Here is a 20,189-nt window from a genome sequence, read left to right on the forward strand (position 1 = left end):
AGTGCTTGGCAAATTTCAAGGTAAAATCCCTGGTTGTCCATTTTCTACTTCCTTGATTCAGGATTGGAAGAAAGTGCTCTCCCGCATCAAATGGTCTCCCCATCCTGCTTCTATAGCTTCCTCGCTTCGAATGGAAAGCATACATTGGAGTGCTGTTTTTTACTCTCCCCTTGCTGTACAACAACCAATCAGAGCTTACAATCTTATGAAATTGGGCATCCGCTTCATCGATGATGTAGTGGATACTACAGGGCAAATTCTTTCTTTTCCGGGAGCTTGCCAACAATACAATCTTGGGATGCATCATAGATCTATATGGAAAGTTATTGCAGATCTCTTACACCCTTTCATTCCGATTCCAACATTGGATGTAAGAGACAGGCTTCAAGATTGGCATCTTCAGTCTTCAGGCTCAAGATTATCCTCTCAATCTTTGCATCAGTTGACTTCTATACAGGCTTATCGATTGATATTACCTCCTCCATGGATTGCTCAACATGCTAATTCTCTTTGGCATCTGGATAAGTCTTTAGCTTGGTGGAAAGCAAAACTGACTTTGATATGGAAGTTGAAAATGCCACTGAAACAGAGAGACTTTCTCTGGAGATGCATTGTTGGTATTTTTCCAGTGGGAGTGAAATTGGCTCAAAGAAGCATTGCCTCTCCTTTTTGTCCAAGATGTCATCATACTACTGAGAGTGTTCCGCATTTATTGTGGTCTTGCTCATGTTCCAGAATCCTTCTAGACAAGATCTCCTATTTTTTATCTCTCAGATTTCCTGCACACAGATTCTACAAGTTTTTCTGGATGTTTGGCACCTTATCAGCTTCATTGTCACAGTATTCTCTTTTCTTCCATTGGATCAGATATTGGGCCTTGTGGACCCTCTGGCTACAGCGAAATTATACATATCTGAATTCACCCCTTCAGCAGCCTTATGAGTTCTTCCGAGCCTTGTTGCGGCAGTCTTTATATGATGCCGTGCATGAGGGAGATTTGGATGTTTCTTGTGTTCAGCTTTTCTTTTACTGTTTCTGATAGATAGGGCATAGGCTCTTTTCTTGAGCACTGCCCTGCTCTTGCATAGAACTTTTTTACTGCTGTTTCTTGAGTTCTAGGGTTTAGACATCCTCTTGACGCCTAACCCTTTTGTACATTCATGATATAATGCAATTTCAACTAGTTTTACTAAAAAAAAAGTGTGTGTGTGTGGAGTGCGTGTGTGAGCATATCTTGATATAGAGTTCTACACCCATTGTTGGGCACTGATGACGTTAGTGGGGATGTCGTAGTATCTAGTCCATACTATGCATAATGGAGTTGATAATTATATAGTCTTGTGGGTTGACTACCATGAGTATATAACATGCATGTTCCTAAAAGGTGAATTTGGGTATGTTCTTGGATTCATCTAGGTATATATATGTGTTTGTATAGCTGTGAACACCTCATGTATGTGTAAGTATGCATATATGTGTGTGAACACCCTCCTATTTGGATAAGTGTGTGCCATGTGTCATGTCCCCTTATGTACAAAGGCGCCCGGCCTCTTCACCCGTTATCCTTGCTTACAGAGGACCAGCAATTAGGGCCCCAGCCCTCATGTAAAAAGGCGTCCCAGCCTCCTCACTCTTCATCCTTCCTTACAGAATTTCAGCATCCAGCGTTGCCCTCTTCTTTAAGTGTGAGCAAGAAACCAGCAAGTTTTATCATTTCTCCTCAGCATCTAGTGCTTTCTTGCAAGCAGAGGTTCTTATGCAACTTCTTGGGTTGTTAGGAGATTTTTCTCTAGTAGAGTTTAGGTTTACTTTTCAATTTTCAGCCTTGGGTCACTGGACAGTCTTTGTACATAGGGCATTTGCTCGTGATATGATAGAGATAGAGTAGTAGTTGTTTGCTCTTGTGTTTCTATTAAGTATGCCATTGCATCAATCAACTTTGTTAACACATGCACTTGAACAGTAGCCTTACAGGAGGAGGAGCAGGATGGAAAAATTATAGAACGTAGTGGAGAAGAAGAGAGGGATCCAAAGATGACCAAAAAAAAAAGTAAGAAAAAGTGGTAAAGGGTGGCCTCCCAAAAGCTGACAACTGAACCCATTTGGAGCTATCTTGAAGCGTGTTGTTCAAAAAACTTTGCATTTGTTCTGGAAGTTTGATTATGATGAAAACAAGGTCGGTTGAGAAGTGTCTATCTTTCAGGTTTTGAAACGCTGTGTTGTTTTTTTTAGAGAAATAATTTTATTAGCATGTTGTCGTCTTTACAGCAACTTGAAAATGTAATATAAAGCCAAATTACAAGCTTTGTTGGCAACAAGAAGGCGACCAACAAATACCATCTAGGCAATATATAAAAGGTGTACTCATTCCATTGAATGCACTTATGCATTTTCAATAGGGAAGTACACTCTGAACGGTATGTCTGCACACACTTCAAGAATGGTACATAAACTTGGTCTTATTATGAATCATTGGGTTCATTGCCAAAATAATGCATGGATGATTATCATAATTAGTTGAGACCTATATAATGATAGCCTCTACAACCATCTAGTGTCCAGGTTGCTCCACTATTTCCTATGACCTCTTAAACATGAGAGGCTCAGAACCTCGTCAAAGCATCCTAAGGGTGGAACATTGACTTCTAGCACCCCTCCTCAATGGTAACGTGGGTGACTTACCTCTAAAGCTCAATTCTGAGCAAACTGTAGATGCTGCATGAATTGGTCCTGCTAAAAACATTGATGAAGATATGATCATAATTCTGTCACATACGATATGTAGAGTATGCGTATGTACGTTATCGTTGGGAGGTGGCTATTTATATTTCAGCTTGTTATTGACTTTAATGATTTATCATATGACCTTGTTTGTATACAAGATATCAATCATGGTTCACCACTTGACATGTTACGCTTTGTTGAAATTTGTAAGTCATGATTGAGTCACTGATGCAAGATGGCTTTTTGATAATATTTGTTAGTTATTATTAATGAATTGTAATGTAACCTTTTTTTTAAAAAATGTATCATTTTTTAAATGTGTTTTGAGATGGGTTCATTTTTTCAAAATTTTGGTTTTGCTACATGTTGTAGACTGAACTCATTTCTCTGGGTTTATATATTAGGTCATGCAGGCTGTAAGAGCATCACATAATTCTGTCAAAGTAGCGTCTTCAAAGGCACGGAGAAGAGGTACCCAGAGTACACATTTTTTAGACTCAGATTTGGACCAGCGGGGTGCACAACTTGCTGAAAATCTAGGTGCCTTTGGGTCGTACATAGTTGGGCTAGATGCGATCCGAAATCTTACATCGTCACCTTTGCGCATTGCACTTAGTGAGCATGCGGATATGACTCAAGCAGCAGACTATAAGTGGCTTTTTTGTAGCTCATTGGATTCAGCAGATATGCTGCCAGGCCATGTTATGAGAAGGGCACGAAGTGCATTACAAGAGGTCATGGTGGAGTCTATGGAGGCAGACCTTTTGAAAAGCGAAAGCTGTATAAGCCAAGTCCCTTCAAAAAGTTCTGAAGGCAAAACAAAGAAGGAAAGCAGAAGAAAGAAGAATCGGAACTCTGTACAGAGTAAATCACATACAAGCTCTGGGAATGAGGTAGTCCAGAACGCTTTGGTACTGTCACAGGTATACATTGCATTGCTTTATCAGTTGAACTTCAAAATTTCAAAAGTTAGTATTTTTGCTTACGTCCTTGTATTCTTTGCAAAACTTTCCTCCAGTGTTTTCCTTGTTTATGTTTGTTCTCTCCTTTGCTTTATATGACCGCATGAGCAAATCTTGGACTTGGCCATCTATGCTATTGTCTATAAGCTATTCAACTTGGCCATGTATGCTATGTTTAGGGCCTGCTTGCCTGCTGGCAAGACTACCATTAGTCAATGTGACCATTTCGATGGCATTTTTTATTTTTCATTTTTGGAAATAATGCAAGCCTTGACTTTTTACAGGAACAGCCAGAAAACAGTGCTTTTCATGCAGGTGTTCTAGGAGAAAAGCATGAAGGGGCTGAAGGACTGATGATTGAAAAGTGTAAGCTGGGAAAGAAGAAAAAACATTCTAGAGTGAGACCAAATGATACCAATGAGTCTTGTTTGGCTATGGCAGGCAATGAAAGAAAGGATAGCCCTGGTTGCACTCTCGAAGAAGATGGGAAGTTGAGGTCTGAGAAGGCTTCTGCTAAAGACACTCATACCGAGAAAGCTATAGACTCTGATCTTGCAGACTTTAACAGCCAAGAGCTATTTGCTTCTGGTATGCTTACAACGCCGCATAACAATGACCCAGCTGATTCTGGTTTTCAGCAGCTTGAATTGAGTAATGAGTTGTATTCTTCAAGTACTATTGAAGCTTCAAAGATTGCTGATAGCCCAAGCAATGCAGATCTTTCTGATCATGAGATTAAAAGCATGTGCAAGTCAGATGAACAAGGTTTTGCTGAAAAGGGATTGAGTCAGGCTCGAAATGAGCAGTGCACGCTAGAAGAAAGCTCACTTCACATGCCTCTAAAAACTGCAGCAATTGACTGCAGCACTGAAAAAGTTTGCTGTGAAGATGAGCCAGCTGAGACAGCAAGAGAAGACATGCAGGTGGATGGTGTTATTGGTGGCCTGAATGCCAAACCCATGGGATTTGAAATCAGAGGAACTCAGTGTCTCTCTTCTCCAGCTAGTAACCCTTCTTCCACCCCAACTTCCTTTTCCAGATCCCCTCGTTCATCCCATGTGTCTCGAGAGAGATATTGGGAAGGTTTGAGATCTCAGACATTCAACTCCCAGAGCTCCACATTTGGCCTTTGCACAGCACATGAATGGCCTGGGACCTTTCAATTCCGGTTTTCAAGGGGAAGATCTCAAATCATGTCACCAGCTACCGAAAGGTTGCATTTAGATGTAGGTAGGAATTGGCAGCAGCGGTTGCAGGCATCACTGATAGCATTGAGAAGTCCTATCATGAAACAGCCATCAGGCCCGGGGTCCAACTCAAAACGAAGCAGCAGTATACAGAACAATTTCAAGAGTCCAGATTGTGCACCACTGTTTTCATCTGGTTACAATATAGCTCAAAACAGAGGTTATCCTTTTGGGCTTAGGGAAGAGACTGGTGTTTTTCCATTATCACAACCTTCCTTTCCCTCACCATTTGCAGGCCCTGAGCTAAATGCATTAGCTAGGGCTCAAGAGGAATCAAAACATGATGATAGAACACCAGATGATACTGATTATGATGACTCAAATTATTTTTCAGGAGACTTTGATGATCATGAGGGGTATTTTATCTCAGAGGAAGAGGGTGAAAGGCAGTTTTTAGACTTGAATATTCAACGTGAGGGAGACTATAACCAGTATTTTGGTGGTGGTGTCATGTTCTGGAATACGGCAGATTATGCTGGCACAGGGTACTCACGACCTCCTTCGCTTAGCTCCGAGGATAGCTCTTGGGCACGACATGAAGCTGATTTGAGCGTTGTGCTGGATGACATTATGGGACTCTCTCCAATGTCGGGGGCGTATACCAATGTGGCTTCTCCTGGTATAGTAAGTACATCTCCTCCAACAACCACATATCATCCAGGATTTGAACACAATCCAGTCAATACAACACCACGTGTTGGCTTGCCATTGTCTGCAAGTGAGTTTGCAAAGTTTCCTCCACTTCCTCCTGTTTTATCAGTAAAATCAGAGGATGAGCAAGTTAAGTCCCCAAATGATGTGAGAAAAGTTGGTGTTATAGATGGGATTGTACCTGATATTGTCACCAGGCCAATTTTGAGGCCCATCATAGTTGTTCGTGACAGAAGTCTCGTGTCCGGATCTGAATCTATAAGGCACCACGAGGCCAGAAGTCCTCATGTGCCCCGTGGAAGGCGCGAATTGCCTTGGCAGAGGCGTCCTGCTTCACCAGTTTTGAGGTGTGTTCCACCTTCACCTCCTCCACCTCCCCCTTCCCCCGTCAGTGGACTTGGGAAACGGAAGGGTTTAACAACAGTTCGTTCGGGCAGCTCTAGTCCACGTCGGTGGGGTCTTGTTAATTCCTATCACAAAGAGGAACAGGATGTCCCACTTGTTCTATCTGAAGTCTTAGAAAGTGCCTTTGGAAACATAAGTATGAGAGACAAAGCTGCCATTCATCCCATCTCTGGGGCACTTCTTCGGGAAAGATTGTTTGCCATTCCTCCTCTGGCAATAGAAAAAGATCATGTGAGTGCTTCAAATATATAGCTTAGGTGAGTAGGATGTAATTTTAGTTCTTTTTCTAACATGGAAGTGTTTATTTCCACAGCCAGATATTGCATTGCCTATGCAAACTACATTGCTATTTAAATCAAATCCCTCTCTGCAGTCAGCAATCACTAGGCTCCATAGCATTCTGCACGAGGAAATAGAAGGTTTTTGCAAACAGGTAATCATACACTCCTTTCTTAAATAGTTTTGTTTTTTTTTGTTTTTTATGGTGTACCAGTCATTTAATCTTTTTTTTGTGGGGTTCTTGCTTCATTCTGAAAAAGGTTGCAGCAGAGAATCTGTTGAGAAAGCCATCCATTACCACAGCAGTTGACAAGGTTGCTCATGCTATGCAAGTTCTGTGGCCAAGATCCAGGCTGAAGATATTTGGATCAAATGCAACCGGTCTTGCCCTTCCCTGCAGTGATGTTGATCTGGTTGTCTGCTTACCACCCGTTAGAAATCTGGTGAGTACATTATGACCTAAGGTGTTCATATGTGTGTGTGTGTGTGTACGCATACACATACTTACACATATATACATACGCATACATACATATCATATATATATATATATATATATATATATATATATATATATATATATATATATTTCTCTTTCTATTTGCTACTTCCCTTAGTGCTAGGCTTCATTATGGCTGAGTCTGCCCTGCAACTCCGGAGGTTTGACAGAAACTTAGTACGAAGGGCTTTGTGTGAATATATGCTCTTATGTGTGTGTGTGTGTGTGTGTGTGTGTATTATAAACATCAAATTTCATGTGCTGGCAAGAAAGATCACTATGCTCAAAACCTTTTTTCAACAAGAGCAGCCTTGGTCTATCATGTTGGCAATTTTGTGTGGTCGGATGCGCACAAATGCTTACGGTCGTTGGTTGGTTGATCCATCCGAAGTAGTGCTTGGCAAGTTTCAAGGTAAAATCCCTGGTTGTCCATTTTCTACTTCCTTGATTCAGGATTGGAAGAAAGTGCTCTCTCGCATCGAATGGTCTCCCCATCCTGCTTCTATAGCTTCCTCGCTTCGAATGGAAAGCAAACATTGGAGTGCTGTTTTTTACTCTCCCCTTGCTGTACAACAACCAATCAGAGCTTACAATCTTATGAAGTTAGGCATCCGGTTCATTGACGACGTAGTGGATACTAGAGGGCAAATTCTTTCTTTTCCGGCAGCATGCCAACAATACAATCTTGGGATGCATCATAGATCTATATGGAAAGCTATTGCAGATCTTTTACACCCTTTCATTCCGATTCCAACATTGGATGTAAGAGACAGGCTTCAAGATTGGCATCTTCAGTCTTCAAGTTCAAGATTATCCTCTCAACCTTTGCATCTACTGACTTCTATACAGGCTTATCGATTGATATTACCTCCTCCATGGATTGCTCAGCATGCTAATTCTCTTTGGCATCTGGATAAGTCTTTAGCGTGGTGGAAAGCAAAACTGACATTGATATGGAAGTTGAAAATGCCATTGAAACAGAGACTTTTTCTCTAGAGATGCATTGTGGGTATTTTTCCAGTGGGAGTGAAATTGGCTCAAAGAAGGATTGCCTCTCCTCTTTGTCCAAGATGTCATCATACTACTGAGAATGTTCCGCATTTATTGTGGTCTTGTTCATATTCCAGAGACCTTCTGGACAAGATCTCCTATTTTTTATCTCTCAGATTTCCTACACACAGGTTCTACAAGTTTTTCTGGATGTTTGGCACGTTATCAGCTTCTTTGTCACAGTATTCTCTTTTCTTCCATTGGATCAGATATTGGGCCTTATGGACCCTCTGGCTACAGCGAAATCATGCATATCTGAATTCACCCCTTCAGCACCCTTATGAGTTCTTCCGAGCCTCATTGCGGTAGTCCTTATATGATGCCGTGCATGAGGAAGATTTGGATGTTTCTTGTGTTCAGCTTTTCTTTTATTGTTTCTGATGGATAGGGCACAGGCTCTTTTCTTGAGCACTGCCCTGATCTTGCATAGAACCTTTTTACTGCTTTTTTAAGTTCTAGGGTTCAGACATCCTCTTGATGTCAAACCCTTTTGTACATTTATGATATAATGCAATTTCAACTGGTTTTACAAAAAAAAAAAAAAAGTGTGTGTGTGTGTGTGTGTGGAGTGCGTGTGTGAGAGCATATCTTGATACAGAGTTCTACACCCACTATTGGGCACTGATGATGTTAGTGGGGATGTTGTAGTATGTATTTCAGCTGGGACAGTTTATGCCCTCTTGCAATCGGATGCATGGATAGTCAGACATGGTAATCAGCTATGGTCTCTCTCCAAATCTTCAATGTGGTGGAAACGTACATTGTTTCGCATTTGGAAAAGTCATCTGCCTCTTAAAGAACGCCTGTTCTTGTGGCGCTGTTTGGTTGGTGCTCTTCCTGTTGGTAGCTTGTTACATGCACGTCATATTGCGCTTTCACGTTGTGTCCGATGTGAAGCTACTGAGGAGACTGTCCCGCATTTACTATGGGGTTGCGTATGCTCCAGATCGTTCATTCGCCGGGTCTCGACTGCTCTTCGCCTTCGTTTCCCTTCGGGCATTTTTCACAGATGCTTTTGGCTTTTTGGGGTGTTACAAGCATCACAGTCTCAGTTTGCTGTATTTTTCAGCTGGGTCCGATTCTGGGTCTTTTGGACCATATGGCATGTTCGGAACAACCTCATGTTCCAAGCCGATGACGTTGTTCCCTTCCATTACTTCAAGTTCTCGCTTGGTCACGCGCTTCATTTTGCTTATGATGCTGGGGACATCACTCTTGATGCTTATAGGATTTACTTTGATTGCTTCTAGGTAGTGAAGCCTATAGTTACTCTTCTTTTTCTGGGTTTTCCTCGCTTAGAGGTTTCCCACTTGTAAATAAAAAGTGTGATCTTTTTGGTGGGTTTTCCTCGTTTTGAGGTTTCCCACCTGTAATTAATGACATGAAGCTTTACAAAAAAAAAAGTGTGTGTGTGTGTACGCATACACATACGTACACATATATACATACATATACACATGCACACACAAACATATACACACTTTTTTTTTTTGTGAAGTCACTGCTTCATTAAATTATAAAATTTTACTCCCCCACCTTGGATACAAACACATGCAAATCACTTGTGGCGTGTAAACAAACCTCTTCGTTGGTGGAAGGCCTCTTTGACTACAATTTGGAGGATGTTTAAATGATGGATGCAAGTATCCTAGATACTTGGGTATTGGTATTCTAGATGTTGTGACATGTGATTCGCAGTACCTTGATGTTAAGGCTAAGAGATAGCAAAGAGGGAACCACTCACCTCAACGTGTTGTGGGGATCTTTCCGATGGCCGGCTTGTAACCCTTGAGGTCTCTAAGCTAAACACCGCTATGGGTAGCTTACCATTCACCTTCTCTGCGAGCGTTGTAACACCGTCGTGTTGTACTACGGGCACCACTCCCTTCTCTCACCTCAAATCACTCACACATACTCATTAGCATGTATTAGAGAGAAGATTAAATCTCAAGTGATCGTGTCTCCTGCGTGTGTCCAAAAAGAGGTCTGGTGCGGTATTTGTACTCCACCTATCGCTCCTCAATGGATTTGAGCTTTGTGTGGGCGGCATCCAATTGACTCTCAACCCACGGGCTATTTGGTGCACACTGCTGAAGTCGCTATACAGAGGCAAGACCCCTACGAATACTCCTCGGTTGCTTTCGGAAGCCAGCCAACTTACTCTACGCTACCTCCTGTAAATAGATTGCTAATCTCGCCAAGGCCTGCATCCAAGGCTCCTGTAGCTGCTCTTAAGTGAAAATCCAGCCTCTCCTAAATCCTCTCTATCGTGCTGCAGATCTCTGGGTCTTGAATGAGGCTATTTGGAATTGGATAGTCATCTGTGTGCTCTGCTTCCAGGGGTCATCCAAGGAGAGAATAATCAGAGCGTGGTTAGAAAAATTAGTGCCAACCAAAATACCGATCATGCCGCCACGGCCACAAGCCCACTTGTCAACATAGAACCGATCGAATCTGGATAGGCTAGGGCCGGTGTTCCTCCTATCTGGTCTGGAGAAACACAGACTCCTAGGGCTACATCCGAACTCTGGAAGGTGCCAAGGGTCCTGTCCCCTGAGGGCCAAGATCAACTCCTCCCATGTTGGGTACTTTGCACGTGATATAGTGGCCATGTCACCTCCAAGTCTGTCATCGGTTGACTCCAACATGTTAAAGTTCTGTCCCCTGAGGGCCAAGATCAACTCCTGCCATGCTGGGTACTTTGCACGTGATATAGTGGCCATGTTACCTCCGAGTCTATCATCGGTTGACTCCAACATGTTAAAGTCCTTGCCCATACACCAGAAATTTGCTTGTGGTGGTAGGGATTGATGGACTGGACTCAGAAGGTGGCTTTGTTGGCTGCCACGTTTGGCGCATAGACATTCAAGAAGCCAACACAGTCCTTCCCTATCTGATGGTAACCCACCAGTGACGATGGTGCGTGAGTCTATCCCACTGCCGACAAAAACTGCTCACTGACCGAAATGCATATTCCACCCTTTGTCCCGGAGGGCCCAAAAGAATGGGACCAGAAGTTGTGACTCCTGCCTTGCAAGATCTTTCGGCAGCGTTGGTGGTCCGTCCCTCTGAAAGATGGTGCTTTTGTAAGAAGAGAATGTCAATGGGTCCAACTGCTGCTTTGTGGAGCTCTTCTCTAAGGACACCATGCCTCTGGAAGCACTATGGCCCTCCCAACCCTTGGATGTTCCATGAGACAATCCACATAGCTAAGAGTGGTGAGAAGTAGAAATATCGGAACTGCCCTCCACTCGAAGATTCTTGGGCGTGGGTTTCGATGGAGAGTAATCATTGTTAGTCCTGGGGCGAAGCGATGCCAGATGGGTACATATCTTGGCCTCCATGTGGACCCACTCTGTTCGAGCCCTAGAGTATGCATACTCCGGACTTCATTTGTCACAATGCAGGTATTTGTAGGATGGGGGAAGAGGTACTGCCATTGAAACATGTAGGAAAACAAAAAGCAGCACCTCCAAGCTCGAGGATACCATCTCCCCTAGGCCGGAGCCGCCCAACTCCATCCGAGCCAAAGGCCAGAGGTGGGTAAGCACATCTGTGATGCACCACAACAGGTCATGTAGGTTGTGCGCCTGAATAGTGGCGGATAGTGACTCTGATTCTCCGTGCTCTTGTGCTGCACTCAGGAGGGAGGAGGAGATCATCGCTCCACTCTCTGGGGTGGATGGCGTGGAGTGGAATAACACGACACAAACGCGGATGGGAGCCATAAATCTCGTCAAACATGCCCGCTCCATCAACAGGGAGGCATTGGAAAAAACTGTAGTCGACTGGCTATCCCAATACCCTGGGGGGGCCTCTTGGCGACTCTGGAGGGAGAGCCTGGACCAGCGAGGCTGCAATGGTCATTTCAACTGGCTTCGAAAAAATGATGAATCAGCCGGCGAATGGAGTTGACTGGCTATTGCCGCTCCGGATCCGGATCTGGCACGACCGGCGGAGGGTGACGGGAGTGCTTTGGAGAGGTGGGGGAAGGGATCTGGAATAGCAGTAGTAGAGGGAGCTAGAGAGGGGAGAGTTGAGGCAGACTACGAGGGAGGGGGAGAGGGAGGGAGGGATGGGGAAGAAGGGTTCGGTTCGCTGGCCGGGGGGGGGGGGGGGGGTGATGGTGTCGGAATATGTAGTGGATATGAGACAAAAACATAAGAGCACATGTAGCAGGACTCTATGTTGAAGACGAGAAAACGCAGGAGAGAACTACTAGCCTGAATCTGAACACAGAACTGAGCGTAGAAGAGCAAACGCAGAAGAGAGAGAGAGAAGCTGTATAAGCTCTGCTATACACAAGATCCGATACAAATAAGGTGTGGGGGGCAGGGGACATCCTCAGTGCTGGTCGGCCAGCCAAAAAGCAGTCGACAGCACCCTGGATGTCCACAACTGCTAAAAATAGCAAGTCGGCCAGCACAAAATCTGCCCCACGACCAGAAAAATAAGGAAAAACATGGGAAAAAGTGGGGAAAAATGATAAGAGCTCCTGGGCGGGCACACCCACAACAAAGGCCTTGGTGAGCACTGTGATATAGACAGGAGATGATTGCTAACACCCCCTCAGCTCGTGGATGTGGAACCAAGTTGGAGTGCTGCCGGAGCATCGCTTGAGGTAGAGCCTTTGTGAAGAGGTCCGCCGCATTGTCCTCCGTCGAACAAAACTCTAGCAAGATGTCATTAGCATAAAATTTCACACGAACAAAGTGACTTTGGATGACCGTGGGTTCCATTAGTGGAAACCCAATCTCACCAGGTAACCTCTGCAACCACACCACCTCGCAAGTAGCACCACAAGCAGCCCAGTACTTTGCCTCTGTAGACGACAAGGCAAAAGTTGGCTGCCTCTTGCTGCTCCATGAAACAACTCCTGAGCCAAGGGTAAATTTGTAGCCTGATGTAGATCTCCTCGTGTCTGGATCTCCTCCCCAATTGGAGTCACTCCAACCGTGGAGGCTGACTCCATCCGTCGTTCCCCCTCTAGTGTCATAGAAGAGTCCAAGATCCTTGATACCTTGCAGAAACTGCAAGATCCGCAATCCTGTGTCCCAATGAGTCTTCAAAGGCGTCTGCATGAATGAGCTCGATTGCCCCACTGGGAAGCTCAAGTCCAATCCGCTGTTCAGCAACCAAATCAATGAGCCAAACTACTTCCGATACAAGGAGGCATCAACCTGCTCACAAGGATCATCAACTGTAATTTTGGTATGCCAAGTCTTGGGAACCTGTCGAAGACCATTGAAGGTCTTCCGGAACCTATAAACCACCCCTCTGAACCCGGAACCGCAAAGCCTAGAGGCTGCTCAACATACACCTCTTCCTGCAAGTCAACATTTGCCACTTGCATGGCTTTTCTACAAGTCCCGTGGGAAAGAGCTTCCTCAACTGCAAGAGGCTCTTTGTCCCGAATGATACGAGACATCAGAGCATAGTTCACCTATAAAGGCTCCTCTGACTGACGAATGCAAGAACTGGAATGTCCCTGCTCCTATTGCTGACAACATCTGGCAAGCCATCCACCATCTGGTCCCGAGAAACCTGCCGCAGCGTATCCACATTCAAGTGGTCATGACAAAACTGCCACACATCACCTAACTGAGAACTTAGAGAGTGCTGAGAGTTTGTAGATCCCATTCTCCACTCCGCCTTCCCATACAATCTGGCCTGTCGCTTTGTCCTGGATAGCAACAAAATGCTCATCGAACTCTACCCGTACACAAGTCTTGCAAACCTCTTGCATTGACAACAGATGAAAACCAAGAGATGGGACAAAAAGAATGTGGGAGGAATGCTTCCCCCCTCTGCCATCAGGAACGATCTCTAACTCGCCCTCACTGTGAATAGGGATAGTGGACTCCTCACCAATCAGGATGTGACCTGCGTGCCTTCTAAGATCTTGTAATAACTCTCAGGAAGGAGTCATGTGCCTGGAAGCACCACTGTCAAGTGTCCCTAGCGGTGAGTCCAACCGCCTCTTTGCTGGAAGAAGATGAAGCATCTGTGTCCATAATCTCCAAGTGCACAAAAGTTGGAGTCTTCATGGTTACTGCTGAGGAATTTGCACCCTTCTCGGTGCTACGCTTAGGACATTTCCTCCAATAGTGGCCTTTCTCGCCACAATTGTTACTGGTCCTCTTTGCCTTCAAGGCGTCACGATCCAAGTCGGGCTTCTGCCCAGAAGACTCCTCTTGTGAAGACTTCCCTTTGCCCTTACTGCGGCCTTGCGACTACTGGCTAGTCAAGGTCTTAGAACCTCCACCCTATGGAGGGTTCGTAAAACGCTCTTCCTAGTCAAAGACCATAGGCACAAGCTCCTCCCATGTGATGGTACTGAGCCTACCAGTGGTGATCAAAGAGGAGTAGAAAGCCGAGTACTGAGAAGTCAGATGAGACAGCAAAGTGATGGCCATGTCCTTTGAAGATATCTCCTTCCCAGCGTGAAGAACCTCCTGTTGAAGAGCCTGCAACTTGTTGATGTGCTCTTGCATCGTCGAAGACTTTGTAGGACCCATCACCCGCATCTGCACTTCCAAGGAGATCCGCTTCATGGGTGATACCTTGTTATACAGAGAAGCCAAATGCTGCCGAATCCCTCTGGCCAGTGTCATATGTTTGATATGATTAATCACCTGTGGTGTGCAATTAAGGAAGATGAAAGAACACACACGGGCATTGACACGATCCCACAACTGTGCCTGAGCCTCTCGTTCTTTCCGAGAAGAGGGTAAAAGCCCCCCGTCGTCCAACTCCGGCCGTGGAACACCAACAATAATGAAATCAGCCAAGTCATAAGACTCCAATACAGACTCCATCATAAACTTCCAGATGCCATAGTTGGTCCCGTCCGATTGTCGATCCATTGGGAACGTGGGGAGGGTAGGGATCTTCACGTGCTTCTCGGCCATCTCAAGCAAGTCCGCCATCTCGGGGGGTTACTTTGGTCTTGTGAAGGGAGGGTGGGTGGGAAAAAAAATGAAGAAGAGGCTGCAAGTAATCTGCAAGGTGGCTGTCCAATGGTGATGGCCGCCTTCTACCCGATCTCCAAGTCCCGAACAGCCCAAGATATCTCCAATCAGCACCAAAAACCAGCAGTCCCGCTAGCTCTTCAAATCTCCCGCAAGCTCTCCAAGGTCTTCAAGAAATCAACAGTCCCGCAAGCTCTCCAATATCTCCAAGCTTCAAGCCACCTGGGGCTCTGATACCATGTCGGAATACGCAGCGGATATGAGACAAAAACCTGAGAGCACACGTAGCAGGACTCTATGCTGAAGGCGAGCAAATGCAGGAGAGAATCACTAGCCTGAATCTAAACACAGAACTGAGCGTAGAAGAGCAAACGCAGGAGAGAGAGAGAAGTGATCCGGTACAAATAAGGTGTGGGGGGCAGGGGTGCCCCCTCAGTGGTGGTCGGCCAGCCTAAAAGCAATTGACAACACCTTGGATGTCCACAATTGCTAAAAATAGCAAGTCGGCTAGCATAATCCAGTCGGCCTGGACAGGTAGAGTCGGCCAGCACAAAATCTGCCCCACGACCAGAAAAATAAGGCAAAACCTGGGAAGAAATGGGGAAAAATGATAAGAGCTCCTGGGCGGGCACACCCACAACAAAGGCCCTGCTGAGCACTATGATATAGACAGGAGATGAATGCTAACAGATGGGGGGATGGTTGTGAGGCCAGGCCTGCTGCGCTGCAGGCACAGAAGGGTCAGCGATCTCCACTGGCTGAAAACCTGGAGGGGAGTCCCGATGAGGTAACAATCTCCAGAAAGGGAGGGAGGGGCGGGGGGCATAGTCACAGGGGACGGAGGGGACGGAGGCTTGGAACGCTAGGACGGCGAATCGGGACGGCGCAGGGACGGGGACGGACGGGGACGGACGGACGTCCCCCACGGGACGTTTCTCACAGGGGACGGCGATAGGGACGGCGCTGTGCGGGGACGGCAGAGAGCCGTTGATCCTGCCGTTGCTCCTGCCGTTTTTGGCCGTTGCACCTGCCTGCCCGTTTCTAGCCGTTTATGGCTATTGGGCCTTGGCTCTTCTAGCCGTTTATGGCTGTTGGAGACAGCAGTAAGAGAGACAGTAAGAGAGACGATTTTGAGTTCGTTTCAAGATTCGAGGGCGCCGGCCCCCCTTGGATCCCCCCGGCGGCAGAAATTTAGAGAGAGTATTTTTTGAGTGCCGTTCCCTCCCCCGTCCCCGTTCCCTACTTATGGCCGTCCCCCGTCCCGTCCCCGTCCCCGTCCCCGTCCTCGTCCCCGTCCCCTGTCACCGTCCCCCGTCCCTTGTGACTATGGGGGGGGGGTTCCCTCAAGGGAACTGCAGGGGGCCCATCACCATCAGGGGACTGTTGAGATAAATGCTCAAAACTGTTTTTTGACAAAACTGTATCCTCTTGGATCTTGCCAGCCTGGCATGCTTGTTGCCGACGCCACTCAGCTTGTGGTCCCGCTGGCCGACAGGCTAGAGCGGTCTGCCACTCTCCTGCATCGGTCTCTTCCAAGGCTTGGTGCTCTGGTACATAGGGACGCGAGTCTCGCCCATCCCCTTCTGGAGGGTTTGAACGGGGAGGTGGCCTCCTGGACTGCCAGCGAGGGAAGACTCTTGGGAGGTGTCCCATCTGGCGACAGATGAAGCATTGGCCTAGAGGCTAGGAGACTAGAGTACTCCACTCTTTGCAAAATACCCCCCCCCCCCCCCCCCCCCCCCCCCCCGCCCCCGTGCAGACTAAGGAGCGAAATGATGTGAGGCACTGAGTCTGGGGAGGCGATGCAGATACAAAGGGATGGAATCCCAACTGTCTGCGCAAGAACCAAAGTGGCGGTTGGGGGGGGGGGGAGGGGGAGGATTCCATCACCCTCTTGATAGCACCACCTATCACTAGGAGGAGAGGAAGGTATTCCTTCCTAAGGCCTAGAAAGCAGACTGTCACCATAGTTGGATTCAGATGGGTATGATTGGAAATACCATACGTATCATACTTGTCATTTCATACAGGTATGAAATGAGATTTCATACTTGACTTTTTTTCCCCTTTAAAAACATGTTTTTAGGGTGTTGAATTAAAAAAAATGGGTGTCAGATAAAAAAAACGATTTCAGCTTTTGCAGTGCGTGCAACTGTTGGGTTTTGTGAAGGTACAGACATTTGTCTGAGTGGCTTTCGTGACGTGTGACTTGTGAGCAGCTGCAGGTTAAGGACTTTAAACTTTTTTTGTTGAATTGTTTCAGTTTTCAACTTTTCTCTCTCTTTCTCACTTTACACAGTGAGTTCACTGTGGCAGCAGAGAGTTGTAAACAGGTTACAGAACTGATTCACTGAATACTCTCTGTATTTATCAATGATGAATGTTCAATGAATGCATAACTTTGTATTATTGTAATTTGTAAGTTGTCACTTGTGCATTTAACACATTTTCTCTTTTTTTAACTTAAAAAATTAGGGCCACATATGATTCGTCTGAATCATACTCCAATCATACTTTCATACTCGTACATGTATGACGTATGGAAACGTATGAAAAAAACTATGACTGTCTCAGGAAAGCCTGAGACGCCCTAGCCAAAGGCTCGGACGCCCGGTCGAAGCTATGCTGCCAAGAAGGCCTGGGTCGTACGCAGTGCGACGGGGCTCAGCTGCATGACTCTATCTGAAGTTGCAGGCGAATCGAACTCAACCTGGTAGTAGCCACGCCCAAGAGGATGAATGTTTGTGGATCTTTCGAGGTGCGCCGAGAAGGCTTGCCTGTGATAGATCCTTGAACTGTCCGTGCGTTGGGCGGCTACCGACAATCTTGCATACCAAGGTGGAGGCCTCCAAAGAGGCAACTCTCGATGTGAGGAGTTGGAGATCTTCTTTGGAAAAGGAGAGGCAAGGGATGGCGGCCTCAGTCGAGGATGATGGAGCGGCTGCCATGGAGTCGTCCTGGGGGTACAAGATGAGAGAGTGCTGAAACTTGCTAGAGATAAAACTACCCTGAAAGCTATAAGCAACTGACCAAGGAGCCGCCCCCGGGAGGGTGGGGAGGGGGGGTTGGTAGCGCGAAAGGCAGGGGGCAATGGAACACAGCGGGTCCGGTCTTGTTGCGTGAGGGGCTGAGATGGAAAAAGAGCAGGTGAGGGGGCGCGAAGGAACATGGGGGGGGGGGGGGGGGGGGGGGGGGGGGGGGGACATGAGGCACTGGGGGGCTGCACGAAGGGGTGAAAACAGAGCATGAGGCGGGCGGTTGGCGAAGGCAAGGTGGCACAAAGGGGGTGGGGGCTTATTGGGCGGAAGAAGGCTGGGAATAGAGGCCCGGTGGAAGGGAAGCAGGGTGGGGCACAGGCAGACGGTACACAGGTAGAAGGGGAGATGGAATGGAAGAGTAGCACATGGTTTGGTTGATAGTGGGAGTACACATAGCTTTGCCAACAAGAGGTCTATGTGTAATCTCGGGCAAAGGCAAGGCCGTGCGAGGCTAGGGCGGAGGGAAGCTAGTGACGGCAGGCGCATAGTTGGGGGAGGCTTTGTGGTAGACCCGTTGGGTCTTTTCATGAGGACATTTACAGGGTAGACGTAGGCAAAGTAGGGTAGAAAGACTATTGTGAGCCCTTGATTGCAAGGGCAGGGCTGTTGGGTGTGTGTGAGATTAGGTTAGGGTTTGCAGAGAATAGACTAGGTGCATGGCAACGAGGGTCCAGCAATCCTTGGAGGCACAAGCTTATCAGAATGATCAAGTTGGGAACGCTTCCTGAAGAGCAACGAAGGTTGGTGTTATGTCAACACCAACCTTTGTGAAGAGCAATGAAGGTTGGTGTTATGTCAACACCAACCTTTGTGAAGAGCAACGAAGGTTGGTGTTGAAAACCGCTTTTGGAAGAGCAACGAAGGTTGGTGTTGTGGCAACACTATTGGAAATGCAGAAGGCTTGCATTAGGTCAAATCCATAGCAAATCAGCATGGAGTCGAAATGGACAGGTATGGGGCAGTTTCAGACGAGTTTTGGGCAGCCTAAGCACTTGTGGACCAACCTGGCCAAGGAGCCTATGGTTGGGCACTTTGAGTGGGTAAGTGAGTTTTATCATACTATTTTAGGGTTTCGAAAGGGCTGGCCCACTTGTAGTAGTTGGAGGGGTTTTTTCCTATAAATAAGGTCCAAACCCCTTCATTCCTCATCCTCTTCTACTTCAGGCTCCGGAGCAGCAAAGGTAAGCCCACAAGTGCTCTGCAGCCCGATTCAGCTGCACAACGAGCAGAATTGAGGCAACTTTGCAGTTTTTCAGCCACAGCCTTTTGTACTTTCATGCTTGTATCAGAAATAGATGCCCACAGGAGGGAGGGAGGGAAGGGAGGGGGTGGGTGGATGTGGTGGTGGCCATTAGAACGCAGCAGTTGTGTATGTGTGGATGATTTCAGTTTCTGTTGTCTATGTGATCCAAACTTTAATTTGATTTTGTTCATTAAATCACTTCGGCAAGGCTTATGTGTCATTTTTTTTAATGGATCATCAAAGTTTTTTTGAAGAGCTTTTGTGCGTGTCAAATATTACATTTCTCGAGTATACTTGTTTTTGAATAGTAGGGCATACAGATTTTGATGTCTCTTGTTGTGCATCTTGGTCAAGTAAGAACTTTGGTTTTGAAAATAAGAACTTCTGGTTTTCATAGGAACCAATCAAGGAAGCAGGCATTCTAGAAGGTCGCAATGGGATCAAAGAAACTTGTTTGCAGGTATCTTTTCTATGGGCCTTCTTTCCCATTTTCTGCTATACGTTTTCCATTTTATGAGTGGGCATCCAGAGTTTTTAAGAGCCATTGTAAAATATGAATTCTGGAATCTTCTTGAGAACATGGCTGTGGAGATGTTAAAAGGAAAAAAGTGCAGCTTCAGAAAACTTTCACTAGGTGCTCCTGCAGTAAGATTGAAAGCTGATAATGTAGGCATGCAAGAACCTCATCACTTAGGGTTGAGATGGTGAACCTCTGATTCTGCAAGTAAAAGATATTGAACGTGATGGGTCTCTTCTGATTTGCCTTGAGTTGAGCTGTGACTGGGAGGTTGCGGGGGGTCATTGTGACCTATGTTGTGCACTTTATGCTATGTTGACAGATGTTGTGCAAGTAGAGAACTACACGTCTTTTCTCATTTCGGATGATTTTTCCTTAGATCGAACCTATTCTTGAAAAGACAATGTTAGTGTCCTCAAATTCCATAGTATGATGAAAGGGTGATGGGTGTTTTTGGAGGCTTTCACATGTCTTCCCCTAGTGAATGTTCCTTTGCCCACTCCTTTGGTGTGGTACTTATCCTCCATACTTGGGGCTCAACTGCTGTTCCACCTGCATGTCTGATGAGACGTGTGTGTATATATGTTCGAGCTTGATGGGATT

The 20,189-nt window shown here is 46.2% G+C and overlaps 1 protein-coding gene across 13 annotated transcripts in view; it reads left to right on the forward strand.

Annotated features, from left to right (window-relative positions):
* Positions 1-20,189, forward strand: part of MEE44 (Nucleotidyltransferase family protein) — an 84,561-nt gene that overhangs the window by 18,150 nt on the left and 46,222 nt on the right. For 10 of the 13 annotated variants that reach the window (XM_086794352.1, XM_086794355.1, XM_086794351.1 and 7 more), the window contains exons 2-6: positions 3,129-3,647; positions 3,971-6,220; positions 6,303-6,422; positions 6,529-6,711; positions 19,467-19,529. In XM_086794352.1, the coding sequence (XP_086650478.1) occupies positions 3,129-3,647; positions 3,971-6,220; positions 6,303-6,422; positions 6,529-6,711; positions 19,467-19,529 (3,135 nt within the window). Of the gene's footprint in view, positions 1-1,972; positions 2,177-2,268; positions 2,418-3,128; positions 3,648-3,970; positions 6,221-6,302; positions 6,423-6,528; positions 6,712-19,466; positions 19,530-20,189 lie in introns of those variants that run through there. The other 3 variants (XM_086794358.1, XM_086794360.1, XM_086794357.1) reach the window with 3 other exon arrangements.

Source organism: Cibotium barometz, chromosome 60 (assembly GCF_041138505.1).
Source record: "Cibotium barometz isolate CiBa-2024 chromosome 60, ASM4113850v1, whole genome shotgun sequence".
NCBI classification, from domain to species: domain Eukaryota; kingdom Viridiplantae; phylum Streptophyta; class Polypodiopsida; order Cyatheales; family Cibotiaceae; genus Cibotium; species Cibotium barometz.